At 33.1% G+C, this 14,919-nt stretch overlaps 4 protein-coding genes across 12 annotated transcripts; 2 read left to right on the top strand and 2 right to left on the bottom strand.

Annotated features, from left to right (window-relative positions):
- The first annotated feature begins 387 nt into the window (after positions 1 to 387).
- Pop1 (POP1 ribonuclease P/MRP subunit) lies at positions 388 to 7,741 on the top strand. 6 transcript variants are annotated; one of them, XR_011446990.1, is made up of 5 exons: positions 388 to 829; positions 1,095 to 2,552; positions 2,668 to 5,255; positions 7,063 to 7,396; positions 7,671 to 7,741. XR_011446990.1 is itself a non-coding variant. In XM_070296370.1 (3 exons), the coding sequence occupies exons 1-3, from the start codon at positions 703 to 705 to the stop codon at positions 3,714 to 3,716; spliced, it is 2,634 nt and encodes an 877-aa protein (XP_070152471.1). In that variant the 5' UTR covers positions 388 to 702; the 3' UTR covers positions 3,717 to 5,604. The 6 variants fall into 6 exon arrangements, 1 of the variants encoding a protein (XP_070152471.1); XR_011446989.1 differs by having other exon boundaries at positions 2,668 to 5,471; positions 7,614 to 7,686; XR_011446992.1 differs by lacking the exons at positions 7,063 to 7,396; positions 7,671 to 7,741 and adding an exon at positions 5,633 to 7,034 and having other exon boundaries at positions 2,668 to 3,473; positions 4,989 to 5,471.
- Positions 3,862 to 6,553, bottom strand: LOC138933557 (elastin). Of its 4 annotated transcripts, none has more exons than XM_070296375.1 (5): positions 6,475 to 6,553; positions 5,804 to 6,220; positions 5,004 to 5,358; positions 4,424 to 4,568; positions 3,862 to 4,148 (listed from the first exon to the last, which is right to left on the bottom strand). In XM_070296375.1, exons 3-4 carry the CDS (start codon positions 5,354 to 5,356, stop codon positions 4,451 to 4,453), a joined length of 471 nt encoding a protein of 156 aa, XP_070152476.1. In that variant the 5' UTR covers positions 5,357 to 5,358; positions 5,804 to 6,220; positions 6,475 to 6,553; the 3' UTR covers positions 3,862 to 4,148; positions 4,424 to 4,450. The 4 variants fall into 4 exon arrangements, with proteins under 4 accessions (XP_070152476.1, XP_070152478.1, XP_070152477.1 ...); XM_070296377.1 differs by lacking the exon at positions 6,475 to 6,553 and having other exon boundaries at positions 5,804 to 5,907; positions 5,979 to 6,337; XM_070296376.1 differs by lacking the exon at positions 6,475 to 6,553 and having other exon boundaries at positions 5,004 to 5,379; positions 5,804 to 6,337.
- Positions 7,592 to 10,505, top strand: LOC138933236 (dynein regulatory complex subunit 2). Its single transcript, XM_070295814.1, has 5 exons — positions 7,592 to 7,926; positions 8,253 to 8,542; positions 8,830 to 8,952; positions 9,188 to 9,421; positions 9,532 to 10,505. The coding sequence occupies exons 1-5, from the start codon at positions 7,592 to 7,594 to the stop codon at positions 9,798 to 9,800; spliced, it is 1,251 nt and encodes a 416-aa protein (XP_070151915.1). The 3' UTR covers positions 9,801 to 10,505.
- Ostdelta (oligosaccharide transferase delta subunit) lies at positions 10,192 to 14,715 on the bottom strand. Its single transcript, XM_070296372.1, has 11 exons — positions 14,608 to 14,715; positions 13,814 to 14,022; positions 13,488 to 13,613; positions 13,121 to 13,281; positions 12,752 to 12,891; positions 12,296 to 12,671; positions 11,901 to 12,080; positions 11,578 to 11,809; positions 11,261 to 11,473; positions 10,859 to 11,030; positions 10,192 to 10,528 (listed from the first exon to the last, which is right to left on the bottom strand). Exons 1-11 carry the CDS (start codon positions 14,615 to 14,617, stop codon positions 10,383 to 10,385), a joined length of 1,965 nt encoding a protein of 654 aa, XP_070152473.1. The 5' UTR covers positions 14,618 to 14,715; the 3' UTR covers positions 10,192 to 10,382.
- Between the last annotated feature and the right edge of the window lie 204 nt (positions 14,716 to 14,919).

The following is a 14,919-nucleotide window of genomic DNA, read 5'->3' as shown; positions in this document are numbered from 1 at the left end:
TTTGAAATTTCAAAATGGAGTTTCAATCACGTTCCATTCACATCATCGGGCGCGTTCAGAAAACACAACTGTTGAGCATCGTCTTGTCAACACTCGACTTTGATTTGTTGGTTCTAGAAGTAAGAACCAATCATGTTCGATTGCCACTCAACGATTGTGTCTCCTGAACGCACCCATTATGCTCTATGGGCGCGTTCAACAGAGAAAACAGCTCAGTAGCAATCGAACATGATTGGCTCTTACTTTTAGAACCAACAAATCAACGTCGAATGTTGACAAAATGATAACTGAGCGCTTTTTCTGCCGAACGCGCCCATTTAGATGGTCACGTAATTGATTACCTTCTCAGAATTTTTCTTACAATTAATCAAATAAAGGTCTATCTAGATAGAATACAGATAATGAATCTAGGCAGAAAAAATAGCCAATCAATTTTTCGTTCTTATAAAAAAGCGATAAGTTGATTGGCTGTTGCATCTTCTGTTGCCGCGCAAACGTTCCGAGTTACCTGTCTACATGAACTGTAGCGTATGTGCTAGAGAAAACACATTGTGGTTATGTGGTCCATTCAATCAGTGCAGCGACCTAACCGGTGCCAATCAAACAAAGAAGAAGAAGAATCAGTGCAGCGCGGGGATTAGCGATTATATAAATTTTCCTTAGGCGCGAAAACGTGAAAAGTTTTACACGAACTCGAACACTATGGCAGAAAGGAAGAAACAGTTTGATGAGTTTTTGGGAGGATCCGAGTCACTCCCACATGAAGTATCTATTATGCAATTCGTCTCTTCACGAGCCCGTGAAATTTCTGCGATGACATCTTCGATTGGTATGTACATACATACATATTGCAATGCAATATTTAAATATAATCTTCCATGTAAATTTTCATCCTTTTAGTATTATGCTTTATCACCTGATAATTTTTTAGTTTTAAACGATTCAAAATTAAAGACTGCAAAGTTTGATGCTATTGATGAATAAAGTAAAACCTTTCTTTTTATAAATTATTTCTCACAAGCAAAGTTATAATTCAATGATGAAATCTTAAGGTTCGATTATAATTAAAATAATAAAAAAAATTTTTATTACAGAAAATCCTAAACAAAACAAGTTAATATTTCAAAAGCTTCCTATATATATGCGTAGGCGTGTCATGTCTCACAACGTTAAAAGACTGCCGCGTAGATTGCGAGAGGCACATTCAGCACAAATGGCAAAAGGCCAAAATTTACCATCAACGAATAAACGACCATCCAGAAAATATCGTAGAAGACCACGCAATCTACTTTCTGAGTACAGCCGCAGACAACGTAATCAAATCTGGTTAGAAACTCATATCTGGCATGCAAAACGTTTTCACATGATCGACAAATGGGGATATAGAATTGCAAATTATTCAAACGACAAATGCTTTAGAGCCAATTACAGAGCTGTAACAAAACACTGTCTTTTACAAGATATTTCTTATTATACCTGTATCGAAATAATAGGAGAAGAAAGTTTGTTGAAAACAACTTTGAAAACACATTGTAATCCATCGACATTAACTTTTGCTGCAAAAATATACACCAATGGTCATAGGGAAGGTACTTTAATGTTCTTTAAAAAGAATGGTTATCCACATTTTCCTATTGGTAATGTGCATTTTTTTTGGAGGCCAAGTGAGGCAGGTATTAGAACTATTTGGATATGGGTACATCCTGCTTTTTATAATGATTTTCTTAGTGAGATTATATCGAGTTTCGAATTTAAACAGAATAATGCTGAACGAAATACGACCGATATTACGCACGATTTAAATTACTTGTACACAAATGATGCAGGTTGTAAAATGATTGTATTAAGAAATGCATTAAATAGATTTCGACTCCACGGGCCACTGGCTTTGAATATATTAAAAGAAGCATTACAAATACCATCTTTAACCGAGCTGGATTTTGATCCAGAGATGAATCGCATTATTACAAAAGAACAAGATAGCACGTTAAGTAATGAAAAATTAGAGGCAAACAAGATATCAATAGACAACACTATCTCTACGCAACCTATTGAAAGAATGGCGATTGACGAAAATAAAGAAAATACCTCAATTTTCCAAGATTTGAATATACAAGATCTTGGGAAAAAATTGTGGTATACTGCATATTATAAAAAAAGAGAAAATATAGAAGCTTTTAAGATACAGGAGCAGTTGTGGCAATCAATGAAGTTTTTGGGATCACCGAATCTTCTACCAACAAATATGATTATTGGATTAATCGTTTTAGATCCGCGCTTTTATTTACCTGAAAAAAGGACAAAATGTAAATCAGAGACAACGTTTTCTCAATTAAAGTCAGTTTATCAGCTACCAACTGATTCAAATTGTTCTCCTATTTGGGATGCACAAATACGCCATATTGTAAGCAATTCTTGTGTATCCACAAGCACAATTAACAAACTTAGAAGTGAATGTCTTGTACCTGGTATGGCAAATGACCAATACTTTAACAAAGACATAATGGCAAAAATACCGATACTTCTTATTCAGAAGCCGGGAACTATTACAGGTATGTAATAAATATAATTAATAAATATAATTGACCATTATTTATAATATATAAAATATTATGGAATTTTAAATCCATTATTTCTCAATTGCATTTATAAAAATATTGTTAACAGGTTTAGGATCCAGCATAGATATTATTATACCATCTGGATGGGCAATGCCATTTTGGCTTGCATTTATAATACGATGTGCAAGAGTGGGTGCACTTCGAGAATCCAGATTGATAGCTTTTGAAAGTTTACAGCTAAACGTACCCGACATTGACGATCCCAACAGTCCCGCTTACACAAGGGAGGCATTGATTTCAAAGGAGGAACTAATTAATAAATATTTCCGTTATCCACCAAATAGAAGAGTTAACTATGTCAAATTTGGCATTTGTAGTCCTTTCTTCTGTGATTGGAAAAATTTAACCAAGGGCTGGTCAGAACTCGAAAATTTTTACGTTCTAAGAAATCGCGAGATTTTATCACTTTTACAAACGGGAATTCATCCTGTTAAATCTGTTAAGAATGCAAAGTTCAAATCAACTGCCCAGAATGCACAGTTCAATTTCGAAGATTTTGATGAATATAAAAACTGCTTAGTAAATGTCCAATTATCTATGGTAGGGAAAGGATCGCCGAAGAAGTTTGCGATTATATGCATACCAACGCACGAAGATATGCAAAAGTTTGAAAATAATAAAAAGTGGGTTGGTCCTGTCGAAAAATGTCACACCGATCCGAATGAAAAGTCCCGTAAAATGCTACGTAAAAATCACTTGGCGCTATTGAAACGATTAAGACGGCAAAGAGTTCAACGAAAGAAAACATTTCAAGATAATGTGTTGAAGTTATTGAAGAAATCTATTGCCAGTTCAAAAGCGATTGAATATACGTCGATCTCGGTACATCGCAAAATTATATCAAATCAATCGGTAAGAATGTCAAAATTGTATCTCCCAAAATGTACAGAAGTTCGTTATTCCTGCGATAGAGAGGTTATGGGATATGTAACCATAGGTGGTCTTTCATTCAGCCATGCAAAAGGTATTGGCATCGGGTATGTCACATTACCCTCGTTACTCGAAATTGTTAGTAAAAAGTCTAACATTGTTCTTGTCAGGAATACTCAAACACGACAATACAGATTAGCAAAATTAGATATATTAGGTCTTTAGACTGCGTGTTTATGTATGTATTTTATTAAATACATGATACATCTATATATATGTAAATATGTACAATATATATATATATATTTTTTATTGTATTTTTTTACTAAATATTTAAAATGTAAAAGAATATATTTTTACCAGCGAAAATAATTTTTGAAGAGTCAGTAAAAGATGGATTGATAGTAATGAACGGCCTGGTTTTATTTAGAACTTTTGTTACAAACAATATTAAAAACATGTGTTGTAATACATCTAATTTCGCTTTTCTCTCCAACACATTTTGCTTCTAAACATATAAAAAAATGTACAAATATCGAGCGATACAAATATTTGCGTAAAAAGAAGTAGTAGTTTTGGTTATTAATATATAAATAATGATCCACAAGAAATGGCGGTAAATTGTATGGCAGATAATTCTGTTTGCATTAACGAGATCTGCAAGAAAATATATCGATTATTATATTGATTTTAAGCTATACAGAATGAATCATACAAAAGTATTTCTACCTCCGTAATTGTTTGCTTAAAAAAAAGAATTAATATTTTCTTTTTAGGAGAAATATTATACATTATTTTTATTGATAGAAATATATACTGTATTTCTTAATTAAACTTGATTGAAATATTAACTATATTGAAAAATAACGATTTCCAGCATAAAACAAATATATAGAAGTTTAAAATTTTAATAGAATATATATCAAACTTACATGATGCATTGTGAAATCGGAATCAATTTACCAGCCGTAGCCTGCTCCGTAATAGCGGGGATAACTATTATAATAGGGATAGCTGTGATAATGATAATTGGGATAGTATCCACCATAGCCGTATCCACCGTATCCGCGACCATAGCTAAAAAGAAAGAATTTCGCAATCTTACCGACAAGTATTTGACACTTTTGCTCTAATATCTTTAGCTAGAACTTTCGATGTAGTAAAATTTGATTAGCGTCATGAGAATTGAGCTAATAGCGATGATACGCAAATCTTGGTGAAATTTTTCGAAAAGTAAAAGTGTATAAAATTTTTACACGTATCAATTAACATTAATTTAATTGTCATAAACGAACGACCAATTTCAATACTTGAGAATTGGCGTCGTCAAACAAATTAACAAAGACTGACAACTTTAATTGTACTTGCTATTTTGCCAATTGTCCTACTATAACTTTACTATAACTTTAAGCTAATAAATCTAATGCGAATGCAACTTTGTTCTCATTTTTCTTGGACATTTGTTCTTTTAAAAATACATAAAGTATATACTTTCAGAGATAAACAACTCACTATTTAGCCTTGTATAATCCAGCACCGAGGACTCCCGCACCCAAGGCTCCCGCACCCAAGGCTCCCGCACCCAAGGCTCCCGCACCGAGGACACCGGCACCCAGAACTCCGGCGCCGAGAGCGGCTTTACCGAGAAGAGCACCGCCCAAAAGTGCCTTCCCCAGGAGGATTGGCGCTCTCTTATTACGTGTTTGCGCTTCGGCTACTTCGCTCGTTGCTACTTGTGATATTGCCGGCGGAATAATGTCCGACGTAGGTACTATCACCGTCTGCTGCGGTGCGGACTTGTCGGCAGGCTCCGCTTGAGCGTAGATCACGGCCGCTACAGCAGCCAGCACTATAATGTACTTCATTTCTAAAAGAGATATGAGGAGAGCTGTCAGAAAGGGGCAAAAAAATAAAAACTAAAAATATCGAATATTATTTAATAGCGAATTAATTTGTGATTCGAATATTAAAATTGAGAAGGTAATTTGTAATAAAATTTATCTCAAAATTTGTTTATGTAAAGCTTCCTTATTTGAAAGATTCAACGGTGCTTATCACCACATAATCAAAAACACAAAAAAAGTCACCACTCACTCTTCTCCAAACTTTTTCAATATTGTATTCTTATATATTGTTTTCAGATAAAAGTGCGTAACGAAATTTAACATCTCTAATTTAACATGGAAATAAAAGTACATCTAGTCAATTCGTTGAAACCTGCACTCTCTGTGAGAGATTTTATTATCACGAATCTTGGAAAACTAAAAAAGTTATGAGCCTCTCATTACACCGTACGATCATGTACCACGTACCTTGTTGAGATCACGTTTTCGGGTGGAGGATGACTCTTTCCAAAGCACTGGTTCCAAAGACTTTTATACGATAAGATCAGACTGTTGCCCCTACTACCGGAAACCTTACGCCAAATTCCACGGGAAGACGTTACATCTTCGTATCTGTGAATGTATATCCAAACATCTCTCTTACCTATCGAAAGCCAAGACCTGTTGCCGCTGATCGCTTGTTTGTCCTCTCTTATTCCCTTGATTTCTGAATCGCCTGAATTGGGCGGGAATTCATTTCCTTACGTGCTGACATTGAACCCATCCAGTGACTCGACAGCAATTCCGACTTTAAAATCTCGCTGAATGAAACTTCCTCGCAATCCTCAGGCATTGTTTCAACATAGCCATTAACTTTCAGGATACGTCGACATTACATAGTGCTTCCTAGATATTTACATTTCTGTACGCTACATAGTCAAGTGTGTAAGTGCAGTAGCGAGTGAATTAATTTTAAATAATGCGAAACTTTATTTGCATATAAATCTTTTTCTGAACTCATATGGAAATTATTATACTGAAGTATTTTTTATGAATATTCAAATCTTTTAATAATAATTTATTAAATAATAAACGAAAGGCAATTTGCGAGAAGAGAAACAGAAAGAAATTAAACTTATTTATTTGCGCAAATGAATTACGTTCATCGTGATCTTGACATGAACAGGCGCATCTCCATATCTTTACATAATCCATAGTAAATGCTATACGAGAATTAGCATAAGGATCTCCAGGGAATTCCGGATTTCGTTTAGATCATTAATTTTTTTTTTTTTTTTTTTCATTATCTACGACTAAAAACGTATAAAAGGGATTAATATTGCAACAAAAGTGCTAATTACGCTAATAATGACATTAATCAGAACAATTCAGACACACTTAGATAATCTAGACAAGGCATTTCAATTACGTAATAATAAAATAAGATTCTTTGTTAGAAAGGTGTGCCACATGTATTTTTTCTATGCAAATCGATCTATATATGTATAACGTGACCTCGCCATTAATGAGCCAGCCATTTTACATATCGTAAAAGTGAGATGCTAATTTAATTATACCATCATGATTTCTGCTAAATGACTTAACTTTCCCGTTTCCTCTGTTGTTAGCTATTTTCATAGCAACATACCTTGAAAGATATTTGATCGATGATCAATTAAGCGCGGATAAATCTATTTCTATTTCAATTAAAAGAGGTGTGTCTGACAATGATTATTTTTTTGTTACAGATCGACAAAATATATACAAATTATAAAAACAAGTATGCGAATTTAAAAAAAAAAGGCTTTTGAAATTACATAAAAATATTTCTTGGCCAGCTGCAATATTATTTTTTTATCATAAATAATTTTTAAATTAAAATAAGTAAATCTCAATTTTTAGAATTTTGTTAGAATACTCTTCCTACTCTTTTAAGAACTAAAAAAAAAAAAACGAAAAATAAAATAAGAGAATCACGAGAAACATGTCTTACGTAGAAAAATTTAGCCTAAAAATTTTACACGAAATTACGCATACAACCTTATCTAATTACAACGTGGCTTTAAAAAAATGCGTCGAGCGGTGAGTGAGACTAAGTGTAATTTTTAATCATTACATTTTGAAAAAGTCCTTTTCATGCAGAAGAATAGTAAACATTGCAAAATAAGATTATATTGATTTATAAATCGTGTTAATTTACATATTAAAGTACTAAAAATAAATTCAAGTAAAGAATAAAATAAAAGTAAATTTTCTATTTTTGAAATGCAAATTTATATGAGTCAAAGTTCTGCTTCAGAAAAAAATTTCAAAAGTAACTTGTATGATAAAAAAAAGGTAACTGCTTTAAATGAAGAACGAGAAGAGAGACTGATTACGTTGGAAAAAGCACAATGGATCAAGGAACAGAGGCAACGCGAAGCTGAGGAACATGCTCAAAAATTGAGAAGAGAACATATGATGCGCGAAATCGAACTCGGTGCTTTAAATACAAAGCGTTACCGCACATTATGGCGAGAGATGATGATGAGAATCAAAATGCCGCAGATTGCGGAGGATGCGGAAATTGCGTGGCGTAACTTCGATCGAGCTCTCGACATCAAGGACTACAGGTCACTATAAATGTTAAATTTAGATAGATTGGCAAGCAATTTCACAAGGGAATTCTATTAAAAATTAAAAGATTCACGAATTGGTGATTAAGAGAATATTTTATCACTTAACATTTACAATATATCTTTAATTTATTCGCATTTTCAGAAGAGAAGAAAAATATTCAAAGAACACAAACAGATTAATAACTGCTTTGATAAAAAATTCCAGTGTTTCAAAGAAAGATCTTAATATTTAATATGATTCACTTGATGATGAGAATCTGGGAGTCGATATTTCCTTAGAAAATTTGCATATTCTTTAGCAAGATCTTTATATTTTTTAGGATAAGCTTTTTGATGGACGAGTTTGCCGAGAGCGAAGAGCAATATCAAAGAAATATAAGATCACACACTGAAATCATAGATCGATTATTGGGAACGTACATGAAGAAAATGCAATGCGAAGAAAGGAATTATCGAAAAATCTTAAATGAAACGCTTGATCAAACGGACGCTGAAATCGGCAAAATCTATCATCAGCAGAACGAAGACGAAATCTTGTTGCAATTAATCACTCACGGTGTACAACAACAATTAGAAGAATCATTAAACAATGCCAAGAGCATTGCATTAGGTGTTATTATTAATCTTTGCATTACATCAAAATTTCTTTTGTTTCGATTAATTTAACATATATCAAATACAATTGATTGATGAATTTGAAGTTATTTATTTTATTTTATTCATATATTGGTGATTCAATTAATGAAGGCGAATTTTGACAAAAAGCATGAAATAAAAATATTTCCGAAATGAAATGCGTCATATAAATTTATGCAAGATTTTAATCCAATTACACAATTAGTTACACAAAAATATTTAATTTTTATTAATATATTAAAATAATTATATCTTTGAAAGGCAAGATCGATGCATTTGTGGAAGACAGTAAGGATATTCGCAGAATTTCTGCGGCTCAACTTGAAAATCAATTGCGAAGCTTCTGGGAAGATCTGCGACGGGTTCTATCAGATTATCAAAATAGTAAGCGTGAGAAAACAACTTGTACAGAATTTAAAATTATTAGAATAAATAAATTAAGAAAACATTTATGCTTAACATAATTTTGATTAAATATAAATAACTATAATCTTCGAAATGACGGTCTATGGATCTGTAACCACACATATCTATCAAATGCAAATTAATTTTATGTTAAAGTCAAATTTCTGTTTCTCTTCAGTGCAAGCTAATATTAATCAATATGACATCATTATAGAAACCAAGGATCGTCAAAAATATTACGAGGCACTCAAAGAGAAAGACGAAAAGGATCAGCAAGTGATCGCACAACAATTGTTACGAACAACGAATCTTTTCGAAGAGATACGAAAGTTTCGAGGCAAAATAGCCACGTACGATGCTTCGGCTAAGACAGAAATTTCTGAAATTTTGGATGAACATGATTTCTTCCAAAAAGCTTACTGGTCCGTGAAAACCCGTTTTATTTCAGGTGCGTGTTCATGCACACTTTCTATTAAACAAAAATATTATCATAATCATTGATAAAAAGAAAAAATAAATCATAAGAATTCAATATTGAAAAATGTGAAACAATTTCAGAACAGACGAAAGACAAAGACCAATTGAAGATATTGTCGATTGAATACAACAAGACGATAAAACATTTAAAAGATCTTGCGACGAAAGGTAAACGATTGCTCGCGCTCATGCAAATCTGTAGTAAGTATGAAACGCAACGTGAAAAAATAATTCCGTTTCCTGGTCATACGAAGCTGGACAACTCGTCACCTTCTTTATCAGATCAGACTATATCAGATTGGGATATATCCCGCCAGGTTAATTTCACCATACAAAAATATGTAAGATAGAAATATAGAATTTTTAAGAAACATCTGAAATATAGATTGAAGATTTTCAAGATCTAACAAATTTTTGGCGACGACTTGGCTCCGCGCAAATAATCACTATGCAATTGCGATTGGAAAGGGATAGATTAAAAGAAGAGGCAAATCGTCTACGTGCATATATCAGATCTTATATAATGCAAGAAGAGAGAAAAATGAAAAAAGTACAAAATAATTTAATAATTTTCAATTGTGACAAAAAAATTATATCTGCTACTTATTCTTTTATCATAGGTGCAAATTCAATGATCTGCAACTTACATCATTTATCTACAATCTTATTCATCTCATTTCTTCATGATATTGATCTGTAATTATTAGAACTTATGTGAAACGTAATCAGTATTCAGTGTAATAAAATAAAATAAACGATTATATATATTTTATGATTTATGTACATCTATGACAGGTGAAAGAACAACTCAACGATGTTTCTACCACTTCAACGAGTTTGATTGGCCGTTTGGAGCTTGCTAATGGCAGTCTTATATTTAATTTATTATGCACTTTAAACTGCAAACACTTAGATATACATATAAACATAAATTAACGTGACGATTTATGCCTGTGTGCTATCTGAGATAGCATCTTATTGCCAGCGAGGAACGTAACAACGCCAAAACCGAGTAAATATCGCAACGTGACAAACATATTGAGCTTCAACCAGAAAATGCCGAACAACACAAAGATTCCTGAAAATAAAATAATCATGGTTATATTCGCATCTGTGTATCCCTGCCATAACTTATTAATATAGATTTTTGTAGTGAATTTTGGGCTACAAATATGATGAGGAATATAATCACATTTGCGAAAATATCACAATTTGCTATGTGCCTGATGAAAACAGATAGACTGTATGCTATCATCTGTCAAGCAATATCAGGCTTATTACACATTACTACATTACAATATTCTTAATTATTGTTTTTGACAAAATTGTTCAAATTCTTTCAATTTTTATTTATCGTGCTATTTTTATCATATATTAATGTGTATACTATCAGATAATTAACATTTACCTCCTAATCCAAGATGGAATGTAATCGCGCTGAGAGACAAAGGGAAGTTTGAGATATTGATACCGAGTCGAGCCCATAAAATCAATAATAGTAGAACTGGTGCCAAGCACAACCCTGTAAACAAGTTCGATACGAACGCTGGTGGTCTGCGTTCAGGCTCGCGAAACATGTGCTGAAATTAAAAATAAATTTCTGGAGAAATGCTTCAACAACAATTTTTCAACCAGGAATTAGTGTTCGTCAAAGTACAAAAAATATTGCACTATATGATAATTTTTGTGAATATATTATATTGACTTTGACGTGATAATCCTCTGCCAATGTTTTGGAAGTGACAAAATTATCGAAGAAACTTTGTCACTAACGAGCATTGGCGTATACATAAATGCACAAGAAAATTACCTTTATTTCTGGTTTAGTAGTATACATATTTGACTTTTGCTTATAAGAGGCACTCTTATCGGCACCCTCCGTCGAGGTCAATTCGGGAAATTTCAGAGTCACCGTACCAATGTTGAATTGGAATGGATTATTGATCACGGCATCGCCAATGATTAATTCCATGTTATAATCTCCGCTCTGGTGACCGAAATTTGCAGCTGCTGTTCCAACCGGCTACAATATTATTTACGAAATTATATAAACATCAAAAGAGGAAGATATAATGTATACAAAGATAAAATCTTTGTTTAAAGAGATACAAGCGCTTGAAAATTTACCATGTCGAATTTATAAACGTGAGCAGCATCAGGCTCGGCAACGAAAAAAATTTCATGACCTCGCTTATCACTAGTAGATGCAGAAACGGATGTAAGGCGTACGAAGGCTTGATGCACGCGCATCGGTTTCTTATTCGTCGAGTCGCGCAACAAAAAACGCATGACTAGCTTCTGCTGCGAATCGGCTTCTATTTTATGTTCAAGTTTGCCGGAGGGAGACTCTGTATGTACTCTGAAATTGATGAAATCATCATTAGAAATTTAAGACAATAAATATAGAATCTTGAACATATATAAAATCTAGTATATAATATAATAAATACCTTGTAAGTTTTGGCTGAGTGGTTTGATCAGCATCGCCGGTTCCGATTTCCAGGTAGTCTAATATCGCTTCAGACAAGACCTTTACCGTAATTATATTCGTGACCGAAGCCGCGGTTATCGATATCTTATAAAAACCGCGATCGGGTTTTACATTCATAAGATTCATCGTAAACAGAGTCCTATAAATAGACACAAAACGTTAGATTCTAATATAGAATGACAAAAATTAGAAAATTGTTTGTTGAATTTCTTAACCTTGATTATATTTAAAAAAAGGTTAAAGGGATTATTCAACAACTATCGCTATGCCCCAAGGTATAGCTGATGTCAGCATGGAAAGACTGATCCAGTAAAGTATTGGGGATCAAGTATATTTATAATGGAAGATGCTTACTTGTCTGTTATAGACGGTTGCAAATTCTCATTGCTAAGGATAACAACATCATCTCCCACTCTCGTGGCGGAATTTGCAACAACCTTAGGCACAGTTGGCAGTGCCTGACCAAGAATATCGCAAACTTTAACTGTGACCAATGGTTGCTCATTAGAGATGACAATTCCTCCATCGGCCAAAATTATGCAAACAGGCTTTTCGGGGCTGTCAACTACCAAAGTGGTTAAAGACGATAATAAGGTTGCGACGCCTTTCGTGGTTTGCACAGAACGTCGTGAGAGAAGATAGTTGCCGAATTTAACTGTTTGTTGAAAGTTTAGTGGTGGCTTTTTTTTCAATGAAGTAGACAATTTAAAAATACCATTGATAAGGAAACCTATAAGAATCAATTTTATAATTAAATAAAAAATCAATTAACTCCCAAAATTATATATAGAAGAAGATTAAGTGTCGTACTCGTGATAGAAAGACCACCCTCAAATTGCAAATATTGGCCATCCACTTCGTCAGCCTGTATCACAGCATCCTCAATACGATCAAAAGCAAATGCAGCTGGTGCACCTATGTCCGCAGCAATATGGAATGTGTATCCCAAGCTAATAATATAAAATTTATTATTAAATTACCACTCGTATTCAAAATAGAAATAACAAGAATTTAGAATTTTCAAGATATTTTGTTCAGTGCTAATTGCTGTCTTCATTCACATTCAGTAGAACGAAAGTTTTATTAACATCATTACAATTATAATATAATTTTTTAATTATTAATGCTAATATATATATATATATATCTTTTAAAAAACGGTAACATACAATAACTTACTTCCACAGGCTATCATCCTTCCGTAAAGCAGCTTGTATTAATTTCACTAACTTATCAATTCTGGCAGCAGGTATCTTTTGTGATAAAGCTGTTAAGCCACTCACTGCATAATACAGATCAGAGAGTGTAGAAGTATCCTTTTGTATAACATTAGTCAATACCTGTACAAATAAAAATCTGCCATATAATAGCATGTGGTACAAATATTATTTATAATTATTTATAATAATTTCCAAGATTTTTTAATTCAGTGATAATTGTTATCTTCATTCTTTGTACAGTAGAACGAAAGTATTATAAAGACATCATTGTGTGTTATATAAATATCATAAACATTGTCTTTTGATCAGTAACATTGATTGATTACCTTTGTCACAACGTTTGTAGGAAACTCTTGACAGTCTCCAATAGCTTTCCATGTAGAGACAAGGTAAAATGCTGTTTCAGGTGTGATATTTTCTCCATTGGATTTTATTAAATACTTGCAGATAGCCTAAACAAAAACAAACTATCAATATAATAATTTAAGACATTATACATTATAGTAAGAAGAAAATATTACAATCAGAAAGACTAATCAAATAATCATGGAATCTCAATATAGCTTTTTTTCATCATATAATAATTTATATATATCGAATATTTTTCAAACATGAAATATTACATGTAAAGCTTGTGAAAAAGGAAAATTACATCTATTTTTGGTATAGCTTCTCCAAGGAGTTTGTATCCATTGGTAGCATAATATACCATAGGTACATCTTGTAGCTGAAATCCCGGTTCGAGTATGCTCTTCAAACGTATTCTATCAGCTACCGACAAATACGAACTTGTCGACTGTGAGACTTCTGAGAATGTAGAGTGCGCACATAGCACCACCAATACTAGCGGTAGCACAGCAGCTAAAAAAAAAATGTATAATACCAAAATACATTGCACTTATTTTTTTTTAAACTGAATTTATGATAAGCATAATATACATAAATGCTTGCCACAAATTAATATATTGTATATCATAAAATACCATCACTCTTTACTTTTATTATATTATATCGAGTTAAATTTTATTATGTGCATATCTTTGCAATAATATAATAATAAATTAAATGATAACAAATAATATCTTGTATATATTATATTTTTTGAAGCACGCTTTTTGAAACCGTACTCGCGCGGTTACATCCGGCGAGGTTGCGATGAATTAATTACAACGCTAATAAGCATAATCGCAAATCTTTCGGCACAATCGTTTCGAATGATGTTCGATGAATATATAGTATTAAAATTGTACATCGTTAAAAACCTCGAACAGATAACGATTAATGTAAAAATTGCTTTGGCGGACACGCGGCGCGGTCGGCTCTCCGAGGCGTCGTTCGATTGTATCCGAGATGCAAAGTTTCGTATTGTTCTCGACAGAGCATTTTCATCATTATCGACGGACAAACGACGCTGAGAACGTAAACATTAATGTGATATATACTTACGTAAAATCATGTCGAATCGCAAGTCGCCTGGCAGTCCGGCCGCCACGTCGGACTCTGGAACAAGATGGCTCTATCTCCATTGCGCGTGTCAGGAAAAATGGACGATAGAGCTAGCATACCGGAAATCGGAAAAGACTACCTCCACGAGGGCAAATGTTGACTATGCAAATCGATGAATCGCACAAGCGATTGATCGATCAGTCGAAAGAGTTTCACAGTCACATTCAACTAATTGTGTGAAAGTAATTTCTAACTTTGCGCACCACACGCGCGAAATTTAAGAATACCTCTAATTAATATCATCTTTAGTTT

The sequence above is a fragment of the Polyergus mexicanus genome, unplaced genomic scaffold, assembly GCF_030449975.1.
Source record: "Polyergus mexicanus isolate NDT 795.1 unplaced genomic scaffold, iyPolMexi1.0 SCAF_5, whole genome shotgun sequence".
Taxonomy (NCBI): Eukaryota; Metazoa; Arthropoda; class Insecta; order Hymenoptera; family Formicidae; genus Polyergus; species Polyergus mexicanus.
Note: the sequence above shows the minus strand (reverse complement) of the source record. Positions and strands in the feature narration are given on the sequence as shown.

Bases quoted from the DNA above. Each gene is read 5' to 3' on its own strand.
- Pop1 (XM_070296370.1), top strand. From the start codon at position 703: ATGGCAGAAAGGAAGAAACAGTTTGATGAGTTTTTGGGAGGATCCGAG. The intron at 830-1,094 runs GTATGTACATAC...TTTTTATTACAG, and splicing joins TGCGATGACATCTTCGATTG to AAAATCCTAAACAAAACAAG. The intron at 2,553-2,667 runs GTATGTAATAAA...TATTGTTAACAG, and splicing joins GAAGCCGGGAACTATTACAG to GTTTAGGATCCAGCATAGAT.
- Ostdelta (XM_070296372.1), bottom strand. The intron at 13,614-13,813 runs GTAATTTTCCTT...GTTTTTGTTTAG, and splicing joins AAGCTATACCAAAAATAGAT to GCTATCTGCAAGTATTTAAT. The intron at 12,892-13,120 runs GTAAGTTATTGT...TTATATTATTAG, and splicing joins AAGGATGATAGCCTGTGGAA to CTTGGGATACACATTCCATA.
- LOC138933557 (XM_070296375.1), bottom strand. From the start codon at position 5,356: ATGAAGTACATTATAGTGCTGGCTGCTGTAGCGGCCGTGATCTACGCT. The intron at 4,569-5,003 runs GTGAGTTGTTTA...CTTTCTTTTTAG, and splicing joins GGATTATACAAGGCTAAATA to CTATGGTCGCGGATACGGTG.
- LOC138933236 (XM_070295814.1), top strand. From the start codon at position 7,592: ATGAGTCAAAGTTCTGCTTCAGAAAAAAATTTCAAAAGTAACTTGTAT. The intron at 8,543-8,829 runs GTGTTATTATTA...TATCTTTGAAAG, and splicing joins TGCCAAGAGCATTGCATTAG to GCAAGATCGATGCATTTGTG. The intron at 8,953-9,187 runs GTAAGCGTGAGA...ACATCATTATAG, and splicing joins TCTATCAGATTATCAAAATA to AAACCAAGGATCGTCAAAAA.